A 19,779-nucleotide genomic window follows, 5' to 3' on the forward strand; every position below is an offset into this window, starting at 1 on the left:
GTTTTTTACTTTCCCCCCTTCCTTCATTGTTAATAATTTGCTGTATTCCCTTCATAACCGTAACTAGTGCATTTTTAACTTCTCTTTTTTCATAACTCCTTCTTATAAACATATTAACTGTTTTTTTTCCAATTCCTTTTCCAAAATATCTTTCTTATTACATAATCTTTTAACTCTCATAAGCTCTCCATATGGGAGAGACCTCATAAGATGTTGTGGATGGAAGCTAGTTCCATGCAAAAAATAATTGTTATCCTTAAATTTCCTGTGTATAGCTGTCACTATTCCTTTGCTGTGAATATCCTTATAGACATTATATACAAAAATTATATAAAAATTATCTGAATATTAAATCATTGCTATACAAGTTGTTTCTATTCTTAACTGATGTTTTCATATTATGCTTAATCTGGTGTAATTATTTAAAATGCTGTTGTTTTTTTTTTTTATTATTTTTAAAGATTGTAAAATTATTGTTCTTAAAATGTTTTGTAATACGTTGGATCTTTTTTTCCCTTAGCCACCGCTGAAAATGGGCTCATACTGAATTGGGCTTTCCCGGTATCAAATGTCAATAAATAAATAAATAAATGGCACTGTTCAAAATATGTGAAGTTAATAAATGTGTTTAAAAAAAGTGTCATAAGCACTTCATGTTTAAGCACCTTGATCTTTTCTCTTCATTCTTCATTTCACTGGATATATACTGTGCAGTTTTAATTAATTCATCGGTTTAAAAAAATTAATATAAAGTATCAAATATACTTACTGAGAAGAAATAACAGCCATAGCAGTAAATGTACTAAATCCTAAACTTGAATACTGTTTACCCACTGTAGCACTTCTGTCAACTCAGAATATATTACTGTTATAAACTGCTGAAAATAGTGCAGTTTGTATACTTTACTATCAACACAGAGCAGTGAGAGCACCATTATGTCACCTTGAAGAAAAGTAAATGGTGGCCAGTGTCAACTAGAGCCTCTCTGCTACTGAACACATTTATGGTCACCTTACTTAATAACAAATGTTGCACATTTTTAAATACAGTCTGATTGCAAGAAATCAATGCTAGTCCTTAAGAGATAAAGAAGAAACACAGTTGCTTAAATCACCATTCATTTTACCCCGCACTGAAAAGGCTCTAACAAAACATGTCCTCGCATGTTAAAATGTTATTCCATAAAATGTCAGAAAAACTAAATGTCTGAAACTCTACATAAAAAAATCTTAAGGCACAACTTCATGGAGAGAATAAATGCAATCCATTCAGAGATACAGGTTAATTACATGCAATTAAGATGATTTTATACAGAATATTTATTTTATTTTTTATACTTTCTTAATCAGGTTGTCTGCTGAGCGCAATGGCTTAATACTGGTGCAAGGTTATAACCCATGAGTAAAGTCTGCTTGTAAGATGATGCTATACAAAATATTTTGTAATACTTATATAATGGTTGTCTAGGTAAGTGACCTACTCAGATCCAACAGTAGGCAAAATGGAGTCTGAGGGGAATCAAACCTAGGACTACAGGATGAAACCTTATTCCTTTACTGTGCTCAAAACTGCCAGTAATGAGATTACATAACTGGATATACGTATGGATTTCACTGTAACAATATTCCATTACACTCAATAAGTACGGTAATTGAATATTTAATCAATGTTTTTACTTTATTTATCAACCTGTCTTTTCTGACCCCTTCCCACCTTGTGTCTATACTGGATGCAGTCAAATGGCACAGCTGTCTTAGCAGCACTTGGTTCTCCAATTCATTTCACAAATGTATTGACTTCTGTGTGTAGTCTGCATGTTCATAGGCTTATAACACGGTTTCTGATGTCCTCTTGCATTTCAAAGACATGCTGAAGGGTAAAATGACAATCCTTCAAACTATCCACTGGTGTAGTTATGGTGTGTGTGTGTGTGTGTGCATGTGTTATACATGTCAATATCAGAGTGTGTGTGTGTGTGTATTCCTCAATGGGAAAGCATCTCATGCAGGATTAGTTCCATATCTTACAAATTCAGGGATATAAAAACAGGCAGCCGATGCCATTACATCAGTTTTTCTTACCCAAAATGTCAGGAGCCCCTCCCAATAGGGATCTAAGCTACGGTGGGAAAAACACCACCAGTAAAAAGTAAATACCGATACCAATACCCTAGTAGGGGGTGAGTAATAGACATAGAGAGAGGTGAGAGAGACAGAGAGAGAGACACAAGGGGGCTGGAGGGAGGGAAACCAGGACTGCAACAGTGAATACACTCGAACATCTACATTTATGGTAAGTGTACACAAATGTACTATATTCTTCATGTTTTACTGTTGCAATCATCACACTTGGGTTGATTCCCAAAGCTGAAGAAAGGGTGGAGGCATTCAAGAAGCATTGGGGCTGGCTAGTATGCCCTGCAGGACTGCTGTTGCAAAACCTGCCCTGGATTTGGAAAAGATAGGCAGGTGGTAATGCTTGGTGAAGGTGTGTACAGAACTCCAGGTAGCAGCTTCCAGAATGTCCCTGGTAGGGACTCCCCTAAGGAATGCTGTAGAGGTAGACGTTGCCCTAGTGGAATGTGCTCTGACCCCCTGAGGGGTTGGTTTCCCATGGTGCTTGTAGCAGAAAAGGATACAGTGTACTATCCATTTGGAAATTGTTTGTTTTGAAATGGCCTTGCCCTCTGCCCCTGGTCAAAGCTGACTAGTAACTGGCCAGACTTCCTGAATGGCTTAGTCTTATCAAGGTAGAATCTGAGCTGTTTGTGCACGTCCAAGGAGTGCAGGATCCTTTCCCCTTTATTTTGAGGATTATGGAAGAAGGTTGGCAAACTGATGGATTGGTTGAGAGCCACACTGGACACCACTTTAGGCATAAAGGAAGGGTTAGTCCTGAGGGAAACCCTGTCAGCATGGAAAATAATGAAGGGTTACACAGCCATAAGTGCTTGTAGCTCAGACACTCTTCTAGCTGAAGTGATGGCCAGAAGCAAGGCTGTTTTCAAGAGAGGAATTTTAACTCTGCTGATGCTGCAGGCTCAAAGGGGGGGCAGCGTGAGCTTTTCCAGTACAAAGTTAAGGTCCCAAGCAGGAGTGGGTGCTCTGCTTGGTGGTCTTAAGTTGTTTGCCCCTCTCAGGAACTGTTTGATGAGAAGGTGAGAGAAGAGACATGGTTCAGTATTGTAATGAGCCGAGATGGCAGAGGCATGGATCTTAATGGAGGAGAAGGACAGGTCTCTGTGGAGTAGATCTGCTACGTAATCCAGGATTAGAGGTAAGGAGGGCAGTGTTGTGTCCTCTCCTCCAGATTGAGCCCAGGAACAATACCTTTTCCACTTATCAGCATAGGATTTTCTAGTACTGGGTCTTCTGGCTTCAAGAGTGACATCCAGCACCTGCTTGCTTAGGCTTGTCACTGGGGGAGAATTTAAGGAATAAGTCAGGCTGCAAGATTCATGGTTTGCAGATGTGAATGCAAGATCTGTCCCCCCTGCTGAGTGAGGAGGGTTGGGATCTGGGATAGGTGCCAGGGTGGCACTGGTGACAGGCGGCTCAATAGTGGGTACCAGTGCTGGCGTGGCCAGTCTGGGGCGATCAGGATTGTCCTTGATCTGTCCTTTCTTATCTTGAGTAATATTCTTGAGAGAAGAGGCAGAGGAGGGAATGCATAGATCGATAGATTTTCCCATTGGAAGGATAGGGCATCCACTTTCCAGGCCCTGTTGTGAGGTGTCCTTGTGCAGAATTTGCTGAGCTGGTGATTGCAGGGGGAGGTAAAGAGGTCCACCTCTGGAGTCCTCCATTTCTGGATTAGAAGGCTGAAGAGGCTGGGGTCTAATTGCCACTCATGTAGGTCTAGGAGATTTCTGCTTAAATTGTCTGCCAGAGAGTTTTGTTTGCCTGGCAGGAATTGAGCTTGCAGATGAATATGCATGTCCAATGCCGCATTCCACAGGGCCATGGCTAGCCTGCAGAATGAGTAAGAGTGGGTTCCCCCCTGCTTGTTGATGTATCACATAACTGTGGTGTTGTCTGTTTTTATTAGCAGGGGTCCTGGTGAAAGTAGGGACCTGAAAGCTGTCAGAGCATGCTGAACAGCTAGCATCTTTTTGGTTGATGTGCAGATGAATTTGACTTGGGCTCCAGTGTCTCTGAATGCAACTGTTGTCTAGGTGTGCCCCCCACGCATAGTGTGATGCATTTGTGGTTAGTGTCTGGGTGGTGAGGGGTTGAGTAAAGGGAAGTCCCTTATTGTGATTGCATGCTGCTGCCTAGCAGAGAAACTCTGTCCTTAGACAAGGTATGATAGGAATGACGGTTTCCAGGTCCTGAGAATGTTCGTACCAAAGATTTTTTTAAGTACCATTGAAGTTTCCTCGTATGCAGTCTGGCATATGGAATTAGTAGGATGCAAGAGGCCATGAACCCTAGGGCCTGCAGAATTTTCCTTGCGGATAGCTGGGTTCTGATGGCCATTTGAGTGAAGTAGCCTGTCAGATAGGCTTGTTTTTCTGGAGTAAGGAATGCCATCTGCTGTGTCCAAGCTTGCTCCCAGGGATACAATCTTTTGACTGGGGACTAGTTTTGATTTCTTTTCACTGACAGTGTATCCCAGGGAGGTTAGAAGGTTCTTTACAAATGTCAGGTGCTGCAACAACTGTTCCTGACTGTCCATCTGAATCAGGCAATCGTCCAAGTACAGGTAAATTTGAATTTTTCTGTTTGCAATAGGCAATGGCTGGAGCCAGGCATTTTGTGAATACTCTGGGAGCAGTGGATAAGCCAAAGGGAAGTGCAGAGAACTGATAATGCATAGATCCTCCCCTGGAACGTTGGTATTTCCTGCATGAGTCCCTGATAGGGATGTGCACATAGGCTTCTTTTAGGTCTAGGGTGGCTAACCAGGCATCTTTGGACAGCATAGGAAGAAGATGCTGAAGGGTGAGCATTTTGAATTTTGGTACCACCAGGAAGGTGTTTAGAATGGAAAGATCTAGGATTGGGCGCCAAGTGCCCTCTTTTCTGGGTACCAGGAAAAGTCTGAAATAGAACCCTTCACTTATCTGTTCTGCAGGGACAGGTTGAATTGCCCTTATAGAGAGCAGGGATTGAACTTGTTTTTTTGCCTCTGCCCACTGGTTTGGAGGAAGGTCTGGGAACCCTTTTGGGGTTGGCAGTGAGTGGAAGTAAAATTTGTACCCCTGGAATACAATGTTGAGAACCCACCGGTCTTTGGTGATGGAGGTCCAATTTTTTGCATGATGGGCATGTTTTCCTCCTAGGGGCATGAGCAGTTGGGCAGAGGTATGGAGTGCAATACAGAAGTCATTGTGAATTCTTTCCGTAAGGGGGTGGCTTTGCACTCTCTGCTTTAGAGGTGGAGGCACTCCATTGCTTAGATCTCTGCATACCCTGAGACTGTAGTCTGGAGGGTCTGTTTCCCCTGGGTCTAGTTTGAGATGGCCTTGAGGGGACTGGAAAGGACCAATGTTTTGATGGGCAATGCCTACTGAATCTAGGAGGCTGTACTTGCAAAAATTCTTTGACTGTCTGCATAGATTTAGCTTTTTTTTCCATCTTTTTAAGAACCTCTTCTGCTTTGGTGCCAAATAGATTGTCCTTGTTCAAAGGAGCGTTAAGTAACTCTGATTTGACATGGCCTGGCAAGGTCTGCTCCTTAAGCCAGGCATGCCTTCTCAGTACAGAACCAGTGACTGTGTCCCTGCAAGAAGCTTTTAGGGCATCAAAACCACACTGCAATGTATGCTTGCTGACTTGGCTTGCAGAATGCATAAGCTCTTGTAATTCTTTATTTTCTGCACAGTCTGTAAAGGTAGCTATTTTTTGCTTAATAAGTTCCATAACATGTTGTTGGTACTTCAGCATGTGAAACTGACAATTCAAAGCCCTAATGGCGAGAGTTGCAGAGGTATATACTTTCTTACCCCATTTGTCCAAAGCTCTGGAATCCCTGTCCGAAGGGGTGGGATTCTTAGCTGTAGTTGCTTTGATACCTTTAGGCCCCTGGGAGATGACCTCTGGGTCAGAAGTAGGATTTTTGAAAAGGAAATTGTGAGAGCCAGGTACTCTGTGGTACCTGTTTGGTTTCCTAGGAGCAGGGGGTAAGGTATCAGGAGTTAAAATGGACTCCATAAAGACATCATCCACAACATCCAGGACTGGGGGTATTACTAAAAGCCTATGTTGTGGCAAATCAAGAACTTCTCTGAGTCTCTTTTTTGATTGAGGATAGTCTTGGCATTCCCAATGGAAATGCTCTCTTAAAGTATGTAGGGTCTCACCAAAAGAAAAGTCTTCTAGAGGAGAGGCAGAGGGAATGGAATCATCTGCATCTGAATCCTCATAAGCAGATAAGGGCAAGTCTTCATAATCAGAAGCCTCAGAGTCGTCGGACGCTTGGTCTGTTGAGGCTGCTGGGGACTAGTCTCTTTTTCTCTTAGCAGGGGAAGGCTGGCTTCCCCTAATCAACATAATAAGTTCTTCTGCCATTTTAAGCAATTGATGTTGTGGCAAGGGAGCAGGTGCATGTGCCTGGGTCTTCAGTTTTCTAGGCGTACATGCACTCTTGGTCTCAGAAACTCAGTAGTTTTAGACAGAACTGAAGACGCGAAAGAAGTTGTTGGTTTGTGTCGAACATCGGTAATTCAAAGTACTTTTTCAGAAGCCAGTGCCTGCTCAGCAGCTCCAGACCCATCCAAGGTAGAGACATCCGCAGGTTCCATAGTTGAAGAAGAGTCTCGCGGTATACCAGACTCCGAATGGGTCTTGGTAGAAGCTTGCAAATCCACTTATGCAGGCACCAGGGGTTGCGAAAGTGCCTCACTGAGTACCAGCGGACTGGCGACTAGCTTAACGGAAGCGTCGTCGGCAGCTTTGGACCTATGCAGTCTGTCTCTGTCTTTATCCTTACATTTTTTCTGGAATATCGGTAGTCGGATGGCTTACAGAGGCCATTTCGGAATATGAAGATCGAGAACGAAAGTATTTAGTGACAAAAAAGGCCTGATGACAGATGGTTCGGGCGTTGAACAGGATACAAAACCAGCAATGAGGTACATCGTGGTCTGGGCCTAAACAGGTGACGCAGTAAGAATGAAAATCTCGGTGTGGTATTTGCTTTCCACAGGCAAGACAATTGTTAACTTTTTATGACATCGGTTAGAGCAAGAAAAAAGGATCCCCAACGGGGTACTTAGCTTTAGAAGACTTCAGGATGATTCAATTCGTGAACGAAAAAACTCAGGTAGCGGCTGACCGCACTCGTGCAAACTGCTTCTGCTACAGGCTCCTCGGCAAGAAAGACTGATGTAATGGTGTCAGCTGCCTGTTTTTATACCCCTGATGACCTGATGTCAGGCCTGGAGTGACTGCAACCGACGCAGAAATACTAAGTCTCTGGTATTCAGGCCAACTGAGGGCTACGTGCAAGCAGATAACCCAAGTGTGATGACTGCAACAGTGAAACACGAAGGACATCTACTGCTTACCAGGATGGTATGTGGCTCCTCTGTAACCTTAAAAAGAATAGCGCGGGTATGGGAAAAAAAACTAAAGAAATAAGTGTATATGCTAATAAGATCCAAGTGGTAACTGTCCTCAGCCATATGTTAACAATCTCTTCTCCATCTTGCATGCCCCATAGCTGACCATCAGCTGCCCTGCTGCACCATTTTATCTTGTGTCCCTGCCCTGGTACAATCTACCAGGACTGGGACTGCACCGTGATGGTTTAGGTACGGGAAGTAGAGTGGAGCAGTTTGCAGTATCATGCACACTGGAATTACATGCCAGTGAATTTCTTCTTACAAAGGTAATAAGCATCATGCTACAGTCAATCTATCACACACTTAACACTTCAGTGCTTCAGCCACGACCACACGTGCAATACTGGTATTTGTTAAAATACCAGCATTTCTTTAACAAATGCTTATATACTCCAGCACCATCAAGCATCTGGCAATTATAACTGCTAACAGCTTTAAAAGCAAAGCAAAAAAGGTATTCACCTTGCAGGCCAAAAGAAAAAAAAAATATCAGACTTTAGACATTCATATTTCATATTGTTCAGAAAATGCATTCCAATGCAAAACCTGTTATTCTATTAATCTTTTAAGTGAATTAGAGTAATATTTAAAAATATAAGGAGTATTTCTTAAAACATAGACTTTGCTCCTGACCCCACCCGGGCTAATCATCTCAACCCACCAAGTTTCTAACTCCCTTGTTCATATTGCTCTATACCTCCTGGCTTTATAAGCCTTCTTATACTCAAAAATTAACTTGTAAAAAAAAAAATTGCATGCTAAAACTGCTGCAATTCTTGTTTACTTTATAGACGCCTTGTATTTGAATCTTCTAATTTAAATGAGATTTGCATGGTAAAATGTTTTGTTTAATTTTGTTTACTTTATACCCATGTTAAGAACCTTGTAATTTGAAATTCTATTTGCAGCTTCTATTTGCATTTGCATGAATATTTATGCTCTATTTTTTTCTTGCTAAATTTCCTTATCTCAAATATTACCTTAAATCTAAAACATTCTATGTAACCTTCTTGGAGCTTTTTCCCCTGGGTCTCCACTGAAAACGGGCTTCTGGCCCGGTCGGACATTACCCAGTTAACAAATGAAATAAATAAATATAAATAAATAAAATGTCCCTGATTTTGGACATTTGTTTCTCATTATTTTTGCCTCTGTACAAAATTCTTGAGTAAAGAAGTTGAGACGTAAGGCTGTGGCATGCCCCTGCCCCCCATTACAGCATTCATTTCTGTTGTGCCATTTTTGAATGTTGGTATGGAAGTTAATTCTCATACTGCTTGCTGTAAGTATCAGTACTGAAGCTTTTACTTCAGAAAATCATGTATGGTTGGTAAAAGGTGGTGTAAACAAGCCGGTTGCTATAAATGTTGAAAGCGGCTGCTTACTACAGCTTTTAAGAGTAGAAGATCTTATTATTATTATTATTATTATTTTTTTGTTCCTCAACCCCAGTTGACAGGTGCTAGATCATGGAGCAATGCAATTGCTAAAGCTGGCCCTGTTTACCAGTACATTGCTCTGTGATTACGGAAAATCCCTGCTAGTGGGGATGTGTCTTCATCAAAGGTAGAAACCCCTGCCTCTCTCTTGGATAAAGTGACCCACTCTTTCCCACCCATTTCTCCTTGGCTCCTTCAGCAATCGAGCTGCTAGTCTGTCTTGGGTCACCTTGGTTGTAACTGAGGCTTCATTCCTCTACACCATGCAGTTGGATATATCTTAGCATTTTCCCTCCTATATGACAACACCTTCAGACATTGAACCCTATAATCAGGCATGCAACACTTCTCTTTCATACTTCATTCTGAAAGTAGATTTTTGCAGTTTTACTACAGCTAGATTCTGGTTAAAGTATCGGTGTACTGTTGTTCATATCTACAGTGAACTAATTTTAGCAATTTCTGTTTATAGGACGCTCTTTTTACAGGAACTGTAACACACAAGTACCACTCAGATTCTGGAAATTTGAGTTTGCTTTTCATACCTGCTGCAAGAGTATAAAAAGCAAACGAGCAGAAAAAGCTAAAATGCCAGTGAGCAAAATAAGACAGATGCAGGAAAAAAGATATTAACAATTACAAATCACATCAGCACATACCTAAAAACCATGATCCGATACCTAACAATTCAAAACTGCTACCATGGATAACAAGCACTGAAATGGTTTGGTTAACTTTTCCAAAGCACTTTGAACTTCAAACGACTGGCAAAAAACAGAGACGTTAGGGCAAAAATTTCTATTTCTGTTTCTTGGAGCAGGAGGGGGGAGCAGAGATAAAACTTAATCAAAATATAGAACTGATTATAAAACCTTATACTCATAAAGAAGGCATTTCTGGGCAAAGCCTAAAATAATGATGAGAGAACAAAGGCTCAAAATCATGGACAATTTTTAAATATTACTCTAAGTCACTTAAGAAGTTAATGGAATAACACATTTTGCAACAATATGCTTTTCCTGATCAATAGGAAATATAAATCTATGAAGCCTGCCATTATTGACCGAATCAAATTTCTGTGATTTACCAGAAAATCAAACATTTTATAGGGAGCATGGGTATAAATATGAGGCAAAGTCAGGAACAGTTGAGAGCCATGACCTTTGGAGTTTGGCAATGGGGTACAGTAATAACACAAAACTATGCTATAAATGCAGGCTATTATTTATTTATTTTCATGTGCTTACCAAAAAAGTCCAATGGGCAAACAGGTCCCTTTTCAGCAGTGGCCACAGGAAATAATAACAGTAATATATATGCAACATACAGAATACTCGGGTAACATCACAGGAAATATTTACAGTAGTACTAAACAATATGAAGAATGCTCAGGTAGCAGCATTACATACAAAGTGAGGATAAATAAAGCAAATGATTTGCAGCAACATAGTATTGGTTGCAATACATTGTCAGATACAACTATATCCATTTTGTCATAAGACGAGAAGAAGACAGAAAAATAAGAGAGAAGAAGGAAGAGACAGTAACTGAAGTGTTTGTATACATAGGAGAGGTAGTTTAGAAATTATTTAGTCCAGAGAATAGTAGGGGCATAGCCAGGCATCAAGTAGGGACAATTTTAATTTATTTTTGAACATGTGTGTGTTGTTGAGGAGTATGACTGGAGGGGAAGTAAGTAGCAGGATTTTGAGATACAATTAGAGTAAACAGCATTTTCTAATTTATTGTGAGCTTTGTGTACTGAGAGGAGATGCTTCTCTGTAGAGCGATAAGCTCTACTGGTGGAGTGGAGTTGTAGTATACTACTTAGGGCAGGGCATTTTTCAGGGTGAAATCATAATCTCAATGCAAACTGAAGTTGAGAGTATGTGAGGAGTTGAGGTAGCTCAAGCAAATGTAGGCACCTGAGGGCAATACAATACAGTGATGTGTGTAGTATGGTTTGTTGGAAGCAAATGTAGCTATTTTACTAAAGCATTGCACTAGTTTAGTTGTCAGTGTGGACTGGAGGTTAGTGAATATAGGACAGGCATACAGAAGTGTAGGCAGCAGGGAGGTGGATGCTAATGTTATCTGGCTGCTTTTAGTCAGATATTGTTTTGCTCTATATAGCAGACTTTACTTCTGATTTGTTTTCTGGTTGCTTGTTGGCTGTGGAAATTGAATGTCATGGTGTCATCTATTATAACCCTCAGTAATTTAGAACTGGAGACTACCTCAATGTTTGTGTTATTTGCAGAGATGATTTGAAAGTTATCTTTGCATTTGATATGACACCTATGAGTGACAAACAAGAGGTTTTGTCTTACTTGGGTTCAGTATTAGCCCTGATTTGCTAGCCAGTTTTCTTTGGAGGAGAACGAATTGTGTGTGAGCTGTGGGAGATGAATGGGATTTTGTGCAGTGCAGATAAGGGTAGCACCATCTGTATACTGGACTAGTTTGGCATGTTTTGAGGCATTGTGTAAATTATTGATAAATACATTAAACAGGAGTGGTCCTAGTATGGAGCCTAAGGGAAAACCAGCACAAACAGGAGAAAGGTTGAAATGCTAGATTGCCATTCAATAGCTTGGGATCTGTTAGATGGGTAATTGGGGACCAAAAGGGACTGGAGTAGGACACATCAAGAGAGGCTAACTAATGGAGTGCTTTATTATGAGATACAATGTCAAGGACTTCAGACAGGTCAAAGAAGAGGGCAGATACAATATTACCTGTACTGTAGCTATGATTAACTCTGTTAGATAAGTCTAATAGTGCAGTAATGGTACCCTGCACTTTGGTCTAAAGCCATACTGAGCGGAGGAGAGGAACTTATTCATTAAAATGTAGCTGAAGAGTTGAGAAAAAAAAACATTTTCTAAAATTTTTGATAGGGAGGATAGTATTGCTATGGGTCTATAGATGGACATATCAGTTGTGTGTTCCCCTTTGTGCTGGGGTAAGATGAATGATTTCTTCCATATGGAGGGGACATAAGACTATTGGATGGAACTGTTAATGAGTATTGAGACAGGGTAGGCAATGGCATCTGCTGTGATTTTCAGGTATTCAATGGGAAGGCTATATGCAGATAGAGTGGTAGGTTTTAATTTTTGGAGGTGTTTTTTAATGACAGAGGTTGGGGTTGTGTTGATGGAAGCTGGAGTGAATGGTTTGTGTCTATGTTAAGTAGTGATTTTATGGTGTTGATGAAGTAGGAGTTACATAATTAAGCCATATTGTCTGGACACATGTCTTGGTGGGGTTAAGCTGCTCTATTTTACCAGGAGAAAAAAAAGTTTTCTGATGGCACTCTAGAATAGTGACACTGAGTGAGAGTCAGAAGTGAGGGAGAACCAGTCACCCAGGATTGTTGTTTCATGGTGCATATTTGATGAGTCCACAACAGAAAATTTTCATTTAGCTATATTAAAGGTTTCACTACTAAGGTACTCAACGTATCCCACACACAAAGTAACACATAAAGAATGCTGTGTTTTATTTCACAATTCTTGTCCTACTTCATAAGGATGGCTATGGGAAAGAAGACATTTTCTTGGAAATGAGAAAGATAGTGATAGAAACAAGATGGTTGTTACTAGACTGCTTGAGTATATCACTGAATTTGCAGTCTTTCACTGTCAGCACTTTAAAGTGACTCAAGGAAAAGACATTATACAAAATTGTATTATTCTGTTATACTCACGGAGCTGTAAGGAAACCTTCCAAGAATCCAGCCAAATACATTTTCTCTTTGTTGCCTTGTGGCTTACTGCCAAAACCAGCCACAATTTCAAGCACACCCCAGCCAGTACTCTGTAGAGTGTCATTAAAAAATCCATATGCATCACCGTTTTTGTCCAAAACGCCATCTTTAATTTCTATGACCTTCTTAATGTTGTCCCAGAAAACAGTTGCATAATGAGCCTCTGTAAGAGAAAATAACAGAGAAAAAAGAGCAGTTATTTTATTTTTGTGTGTGCGTTTGTGTGCATGCATGTCTGTTGCATTTATGTGTAAAAACTGCATGAGGAAATAAAGCAAAATGTGAAACCTGTTCTACTGAATATGTTTCTACAAACATTGGGCATACGTTTTACCCTGTCATGGACACAAATTTTACTAAATAGGTAACTGGTTCTTGTCATTTGAACCCTCAGACTTTGGAAAACCCAAGATGTAACCTGGTACAAACCTGTGAGACCAAAGCCTCCTTCCACAGGTCCCTCAAGTGTCATCTTTTTAGAAGAGTGTTTCAGAGAGCTTTTACTATTACCCATCTTGCTTGTTTTAATACATATTTTGCTACCTATTTTTAGCATATTTTGTTGTATTTCTAATTCACCTCACTATCGACTATTTGATGTGCTTTTAATATCTGGGCCTTAGCCATGTGTTGTCCCTTCTTAAGCAATGGCATAGGTCTACCTTGGATCTTACTGCATTCTCAGTATGCTATTACATAAACTTATTAGTTATCAGATGCAGACAATGACTCAACTGTTACCCAACAGATTCCTAAATTCGACATATACGCAGAGAATGATAACACCTGATGTTATGTAGAAAGTACAGTTAGATCAGCATAATCCAAGTAAATGTCAAAACTGAATCTTGGAGCGTAAGACTGTATTTCGTGAAATGTACATAGACTGTTACTCGTGTGATAAAATAAATCACTCACCTGTCAAGTACTGACAGTTAACAAGCAACTAATTTATCATAAAAAGAACAAAACCACAACTGGGTTCTTACCTTCAATGGTGACAACTTCACCACACAGGAGTAATCACTGGAATAAAAAAAAAAGCAGTAAAAATGGCAGAAAATGGATGTAGACAAAGAGACCGACGGTTAGAAACAGTGTCTGGACTGGCGGCAAAGAAGTTCTGAGGATGGTACATCTGAATGTCACCTTTATGCCCTACGCTACACAAGGAGCGTTTGGGTGACATTCAATGTACCTTAAAGCAATGGTTGTATTTGTTAGACTGGCCGGAACTCGGGCTTCCATGACAGGGAATCTCACACATGATGAATGCTGTAGCAGTGAATGTAAAGACATCAACTAATATCCCCTACCTGATGAGAAGACAAAGTAAGATAATGAATGACAGGGATCAACAAAATTGAGACATTTTGTCCACTTTCATGATATGAAACAATGATCACCAAAGTGTGCATCCAGTCTAAATTTAAAATTGCTTGTATCAGCTACACTTTTTAAATTCTCCAAAGGTTTACTACATTCACCCACCACTCTCTGTAAGAACCAGTTATCAGAAGTGTTATTCTTACAGAAACTCCTTTTTACTCTAAGATGTTTTAATGCAAAGTTTTGCAAACCGCTACAACATAAATTACTCTTGGAAGCATTTATGCACCATGGAAGGTCTTCCCTCAAATTTCTGTAGGACAGTGAGAATGAATTGAGATGCTTTAATCTCTCATAATAACTCATACTCCCTAGATGTTTTATTTCTTTAATGTAACATCTCAAGACATATTTAGTTCCTTGTATATGCATTTTATACCATGGATGCCATATTAATGTTGCACATTCTAATTTTGATCACACATGACTTATAAATTCCTTCATGAGATGTTTCTCCCTACTCTTAAAACATCTACATATACATCCTACAGTCCTGTTGGCCAAAAGACAAACCATTTCAATATGATTTTCAGAGGAAGAACTTTTTATCCACAAGTACTCCCAAATACCCAAAAAGATTTTACCCTTTCTAATTCTCTACTATTCATGGTGTAAGCATTATACAATTTATTTGGCTGAAATGTAATCCATATACTTAGTTCTCCAAACATTTATTTTCATCTTATTCTTCTGTACCCAGTTACTAAAAATATTTTGTTCCCTTCAGCAATGTTCTTCTATCAGACTTCAAACAAATAGTTTTTCCTAATTTAGTCATAGGCATAAATAACAAAAAATATGCTGTTGTATGCTGATATTGCCAGTATACTGGCCGGCAGATTCAGTGCCAACTTTACCCCTCCCCCCCAAAGAACCAATCACAATACCAGTAGATTGCCAGGCACCCAGTATTACTGCTGCACAGGTTAAAACAGCATTGTCCAAGGCCAAGAATACGGCTTATATGGGACCTGGCAATATCCCTGGTTGTGTTCTACATGAACTACAGAGTGAACTAGCACCTCACCTGTGTGCCCTGTTCGATCACAGCCTCACCTCAGGCTTTGTCCTTACCAAATGGCGCACTGCTACAGTCATCCCTCTCCACAAAGGAGGGGCGACTACAGACCCTGGGAATTATCGCCCTATTAGCCTGACAAGTCTGATATGCAAAGTTATGAAATGCATCCTCATGGACCTAATAAACAAGGATATAAGGAATCTCCAAAATCTGGATCCCGCACAGTTTGGTTTTGTGAAGGGTACATCATGCCTGCTCAACTTGGTAGACTTCTTTGAACAGTCACCAGAGCTGTGGATGAAGGCAAGGTGGTTCATACAGCCTATCTTGATCTGGCCAAGGCTTTTGATACCATTCCCCACTCAGGAATCATAAAAAAAACTCACTAAGCTTGGCATCAACCCCTATATCACTAGGTGGGCTGCAAACTGGCTCACAGATAGAACCCACAGTGTGAAAGTAGCTGACTCCAAATCAGACTGCCGACTAGTCATGAGTGGAGTCCCACAGTGTTCCGTCCTGGGTCCTCTCCTGTTTGGTATCTACTGAAGTCCAGGCCAACACAAAGGGATTCTGGTTGACAAAGTTCACAGACGATTGCAAGTTGAGAGCTATTACTGACTCCCCAAGTGATGTTGACATCCTACAGAATGGCCTCACTGAGACCAACAACTGGTGTCAGAACCATGGCCTTAAGCTCAATGCCAAAAAAATCTGTCATCATCCCCTTTGGGAAAAACCCAGTTCCTATGAATTACCACATTGATGGTAGTCCACTGAACACAGAAGGCATTATAAGAGATCTGGGAACACAGGTTGACAGCAACCTCTCTTTTGATCACCACATTGCCACTGTGGTCAGAAAGTCCTTCTATGTGGCAAGAGGTCATTGTCTCCCTCTACTCTTCCCTTATTAGGCCAATCATCGAGTACAATGCCCCATTTGGCATGTACCTCACTAGACACCTGCAACAACTGGAGAGGCCACAAATGTACCTCACAAAGAGGATCCTAGGCCTTAAACACTTGTCCTATATGGACAGACTCAAAAAACTCCAACTATTCTCTGTCTCATATCGCCTACTTAGAGGCAATCTCTGCTTGACTTACAAAGTCATGTCTGACCCAACTCTGTTAGAAATGCTACATCTAAAAAAATCCCAATCCCTCCGCACCACACACTCCAGAGACCTCAACCTCATTACCACAATTAACAGAACATGTTGGAGGGACAGGTTCATAACCCAGAGACTGCCCATGCTATGGAACAGACTTCCCATACATGTCAAGCAGAGCACCTCACTGACCCTCTTCAAGAGAAATCTTGATGAGTGGATGGGAAACAGAAAATTCACCCCGGGGATAACTCTAGTGGCTCTACTCGACAGAGGCACTGGGAAATAAGGTCAAGTGGCACTATGCCAGGGTAATCCTATGGCTAGGCTTGTAAAGGCCCCAGGGCATTAGCCTAGTACACACCTATGAGCCTATGTTGTCAAAACTGGTGTCAGATAAATAACTATTGAATAGCTGAGGTACAAGAAGTGATCCCTGTGGTACACCCTGATTAACATAAGGCACATCATTTATTCTGTTTTCTCACTATATATACCATTGTCTATTTGGCAGCCACTTCCTTGTCTATCTAAACAAGATGTCACACAATTTCATGCTAGATAATTTATACAGCATTTGTCTATGATCAACTGTGTCAAATGTGAAGAAAAAGTCTGTATAAATTACATCAGCCAGCAGCCTGTTTTCTATATACATTCCATGTTGCTTTGATGAAAAGCTAAGACCCCAGATGATAGTTAATCTAGCTGTCACCACTGCTTCCATTAATTTGCCTGTGCAGGCTAATAGTGCTTTACAACATTACATTCAACTTTGTTCTTATAGACTGGCCTAATGATGGCTCTTTCAATTCTGTGGTATAGTTCTTTCCTTAAAACGTTTCTCACAGAGTAGTTTTCAAAGGTACTGTTAGGGAGTATTTTAGAGTCCTAATATAAATAACAACGGCGTTCATGCCACTAAGTTTATGTGTATTTATTAATCAATTGGTCTGGACTATTACAGTTTACTACAGCTTCATATAGCAATAACCCATGGATGGGTGTGGGTAATGCTGGAGAGTATGTGAAAGTGTCTAAATGTGTTCCACTGAAGGCGAACTGCCGAGGTACCAGGACAGAAATGATGGATTAAAACTGCTTTTGCTGTTCCACCCTCTGACTGCTTATTTTGTGGTGTATCTTTGAAGAGTTTGGTTTTTGTTGCTTTGAGTATCATGGAGAAGTCTGTTCTTGAAGGAGTTCAGAGTGGTGAGACATTTTCTTTTGCTGAATTGTTGAAGGAGAGAGAACATAAATGTGCTACTTCTGACTTATGGACTATGGACATTAATGATTCATGCTCTGAAGGTTTTGCACATTTAGAACGTGTAATGGCTAAAGAAATGACTATTTTCTATGATTCAAAATTGCTTGAGAAATATGTGATGCTCAATATTACTCCCAGAGGTTTGCGCATTGACAAACTACCAGCCGGTGGTTTCAAAGATGATGAGAGTGATTTATTAACTGAATGGAGGCAAGCAGCACAGGATTGCTGTTTAAATTGGTTAAAAATACTTGTTAAGAGAAACCAGAGAGTTATAGAGAGTTTGCACAAAAAGATAGCAGAATTACAACATGATCTCACCAACAGAGCTTCGACTGCAGTCTTTCAGTTAAATTTCAAAAACATTAATGAGAAGTTGAAAAAAGTAGAGACTGATGTTATGGCTAGGAAGAAATCTAAGCTAAACAGAGACATTCAGGACTATGAAAAGAAAGAAATTTACAACTGGCCCCGTAGAGGGCGCGGTTTTCAAAAAAATGTTAAAAGACGTGCAACAGGAAGTGAGGAAGTGTCTTCATGCTCCTCACTGGAGACTGGAGGTAGTCGCAAGAGCGTCTCTTTTGAAAGTATTGCAACTGAAGGTTTGGATGGCAATGTAGAGAACCGAAGAGGCGAACAAAGCCATCGGAAGAATTTCCCCAGCATGCAGACGAGGTCTTCAAAGAATCAGGGTAAGACAAGTCATTTGTCAGCTTCAAACCAGCTAAAAAACTAATTTCAAACTGTCAGCGTGTTTCTAATGAAACAACGCTGTTAGCGGATGAAGCTCGTGCTTCGTCCAGTACTGTTTGTGCTGCAGCTTCGATCAGTTATGATAAAAACATACTTTTAGAAGACAGTTATAGTGCGAATGCTTTCAAGCAGTCAAAGCATGGTGTTGATGCTCATTTGGGACTGGCGTTAGTGACTACAGAAAAGATTACCAATGAATTTAACCTTGTGTATTGCAATAGAGAAAATACTAATGTTCATGTTAAATGTGTTTCTGAAAGTGCTCAAAACGCTAGCGAAATGGATGATGTAATGATGCTTGATTGTACTAATGATTTTGAAATGCGTTTTGAACACGCAAATGGTAGTAATGATGGAAAAGATGATGGAATGAATGACATTTACTCTGCTAATGTGGGCTTGAATGTGATTAACCTTTCTGATGTGGTTTTATCTGATGAAATGTTTAATGACTTTCCCGGTCAACAAATGTTAAATAAATAAAAATAAAAATAATGTTTTGCTAAAGGGCACAAAATTCATACCCACTAGATTACCCTCTTTTGCAGACATATTTATGGATGCTAAAGACTTTGTCCGTAAATTAAACCTGAAGGTTCACTTTTATGAGAGAGAAAAGTGTTCTGTAACTGAAAGTGAAGTTTTACTAGATGACTCTCTTCTAAATTTGAGTATATATGATTATGAAGGTTTAATATTGAATCTGTTTTGGAAGTTGATGCTAGCACTGAGGAAACCTATGGGTGGGGTTATGGTCACACTGATGTCCCTTATTTCCCGGGTGACAGTAATTTTATTCCTCCTAAAAAATCACAGGCCATAAATGCTTTTGAACATGTTATGCTTTCTAAACTTGAACAGGCTTACAAGTCATTTTGTATGAATGAAAAGGTTTTTAACCTGAGTAAGGACAAGTGGTTGGCCCTTAAAGTATTAAGGAAGAAATTGGATAGAGTTACTGTCAAGCCTGCTGATAAAGGGGGCAATTGGGTGATGATGAACACTGAAAAATATGAAGGCATTGTTAACAATTTGTTACTGGAAGATACCTATGTAAAACTAAATAATAATCCTTTGTCATCATATTCTGATGAACTTACTGAACTATTGGAAAGAGGTGAAAGGTTAGGATTTTTCAAAGGAAAAGATGTGAAAAAACTTTTGGTAAGGGAACCTCGTCACCCATATATTTATATCATTCCTAAGATCCACAAAAATGTTACTAACCCACCAGGAAGGCCCATTATTTCAGGAACTGGTTCTTATGTTGAGAGGGTTAATCATTTTTTTGGATTTTCATCTTAAAAAGTTTCTTCCCAAAGTGTGCTCCCATGTGAGAAATACCCAAGATGTTTGTTCAGCTTTAAAAGGGTTAAAATGGGAGAAAGATTATTATTGGGCAACAGTTGATGTTGCATCATTATATACTAACATCAACAAAAGATGGGGTTT

General features: G+C 40.0%; 1 protein-coding gene across 2 annotated transcripts in view; it reads right to left on the reverse strand.

The window, feature by feature from the left end:
- The window catches only part of PLBD1 (phospholipase B domain containing 1), a 1,215,938-nt gene that overhangs the window by 891,279 nt on the left and 304,880 nt on the right, over nucleotides 1–19,779 (reverse strand). For both annotated transcript variants that reach the window (XM_044073961.1, XM_044073969.1), the window contains exon 2: nucleotides 12,720–12,942. In XM_044073961.1, coding sequence (XP_043929896.1) covers nucleotides 12,720–12,942 — 223 coding nt within the window. The remainder of the gene's footprint in view (nucleotides 1–12,719; nucleotides 12,943–19,779) is intronic.

This window comes from Protopterus annectens, chromosome 1.part1 (genome assembly GCF_019279795.1).
Source record: "Protopterus annectens isolate FY-2018-M chromosome 1.part1, PAN1.0, whole genome shotgun sequence".
NCBI lineage: Eukaryota > Metazoa > Chordata > Ceratodontiformes > Protopteridae > Protopterus > Protopterus annectens.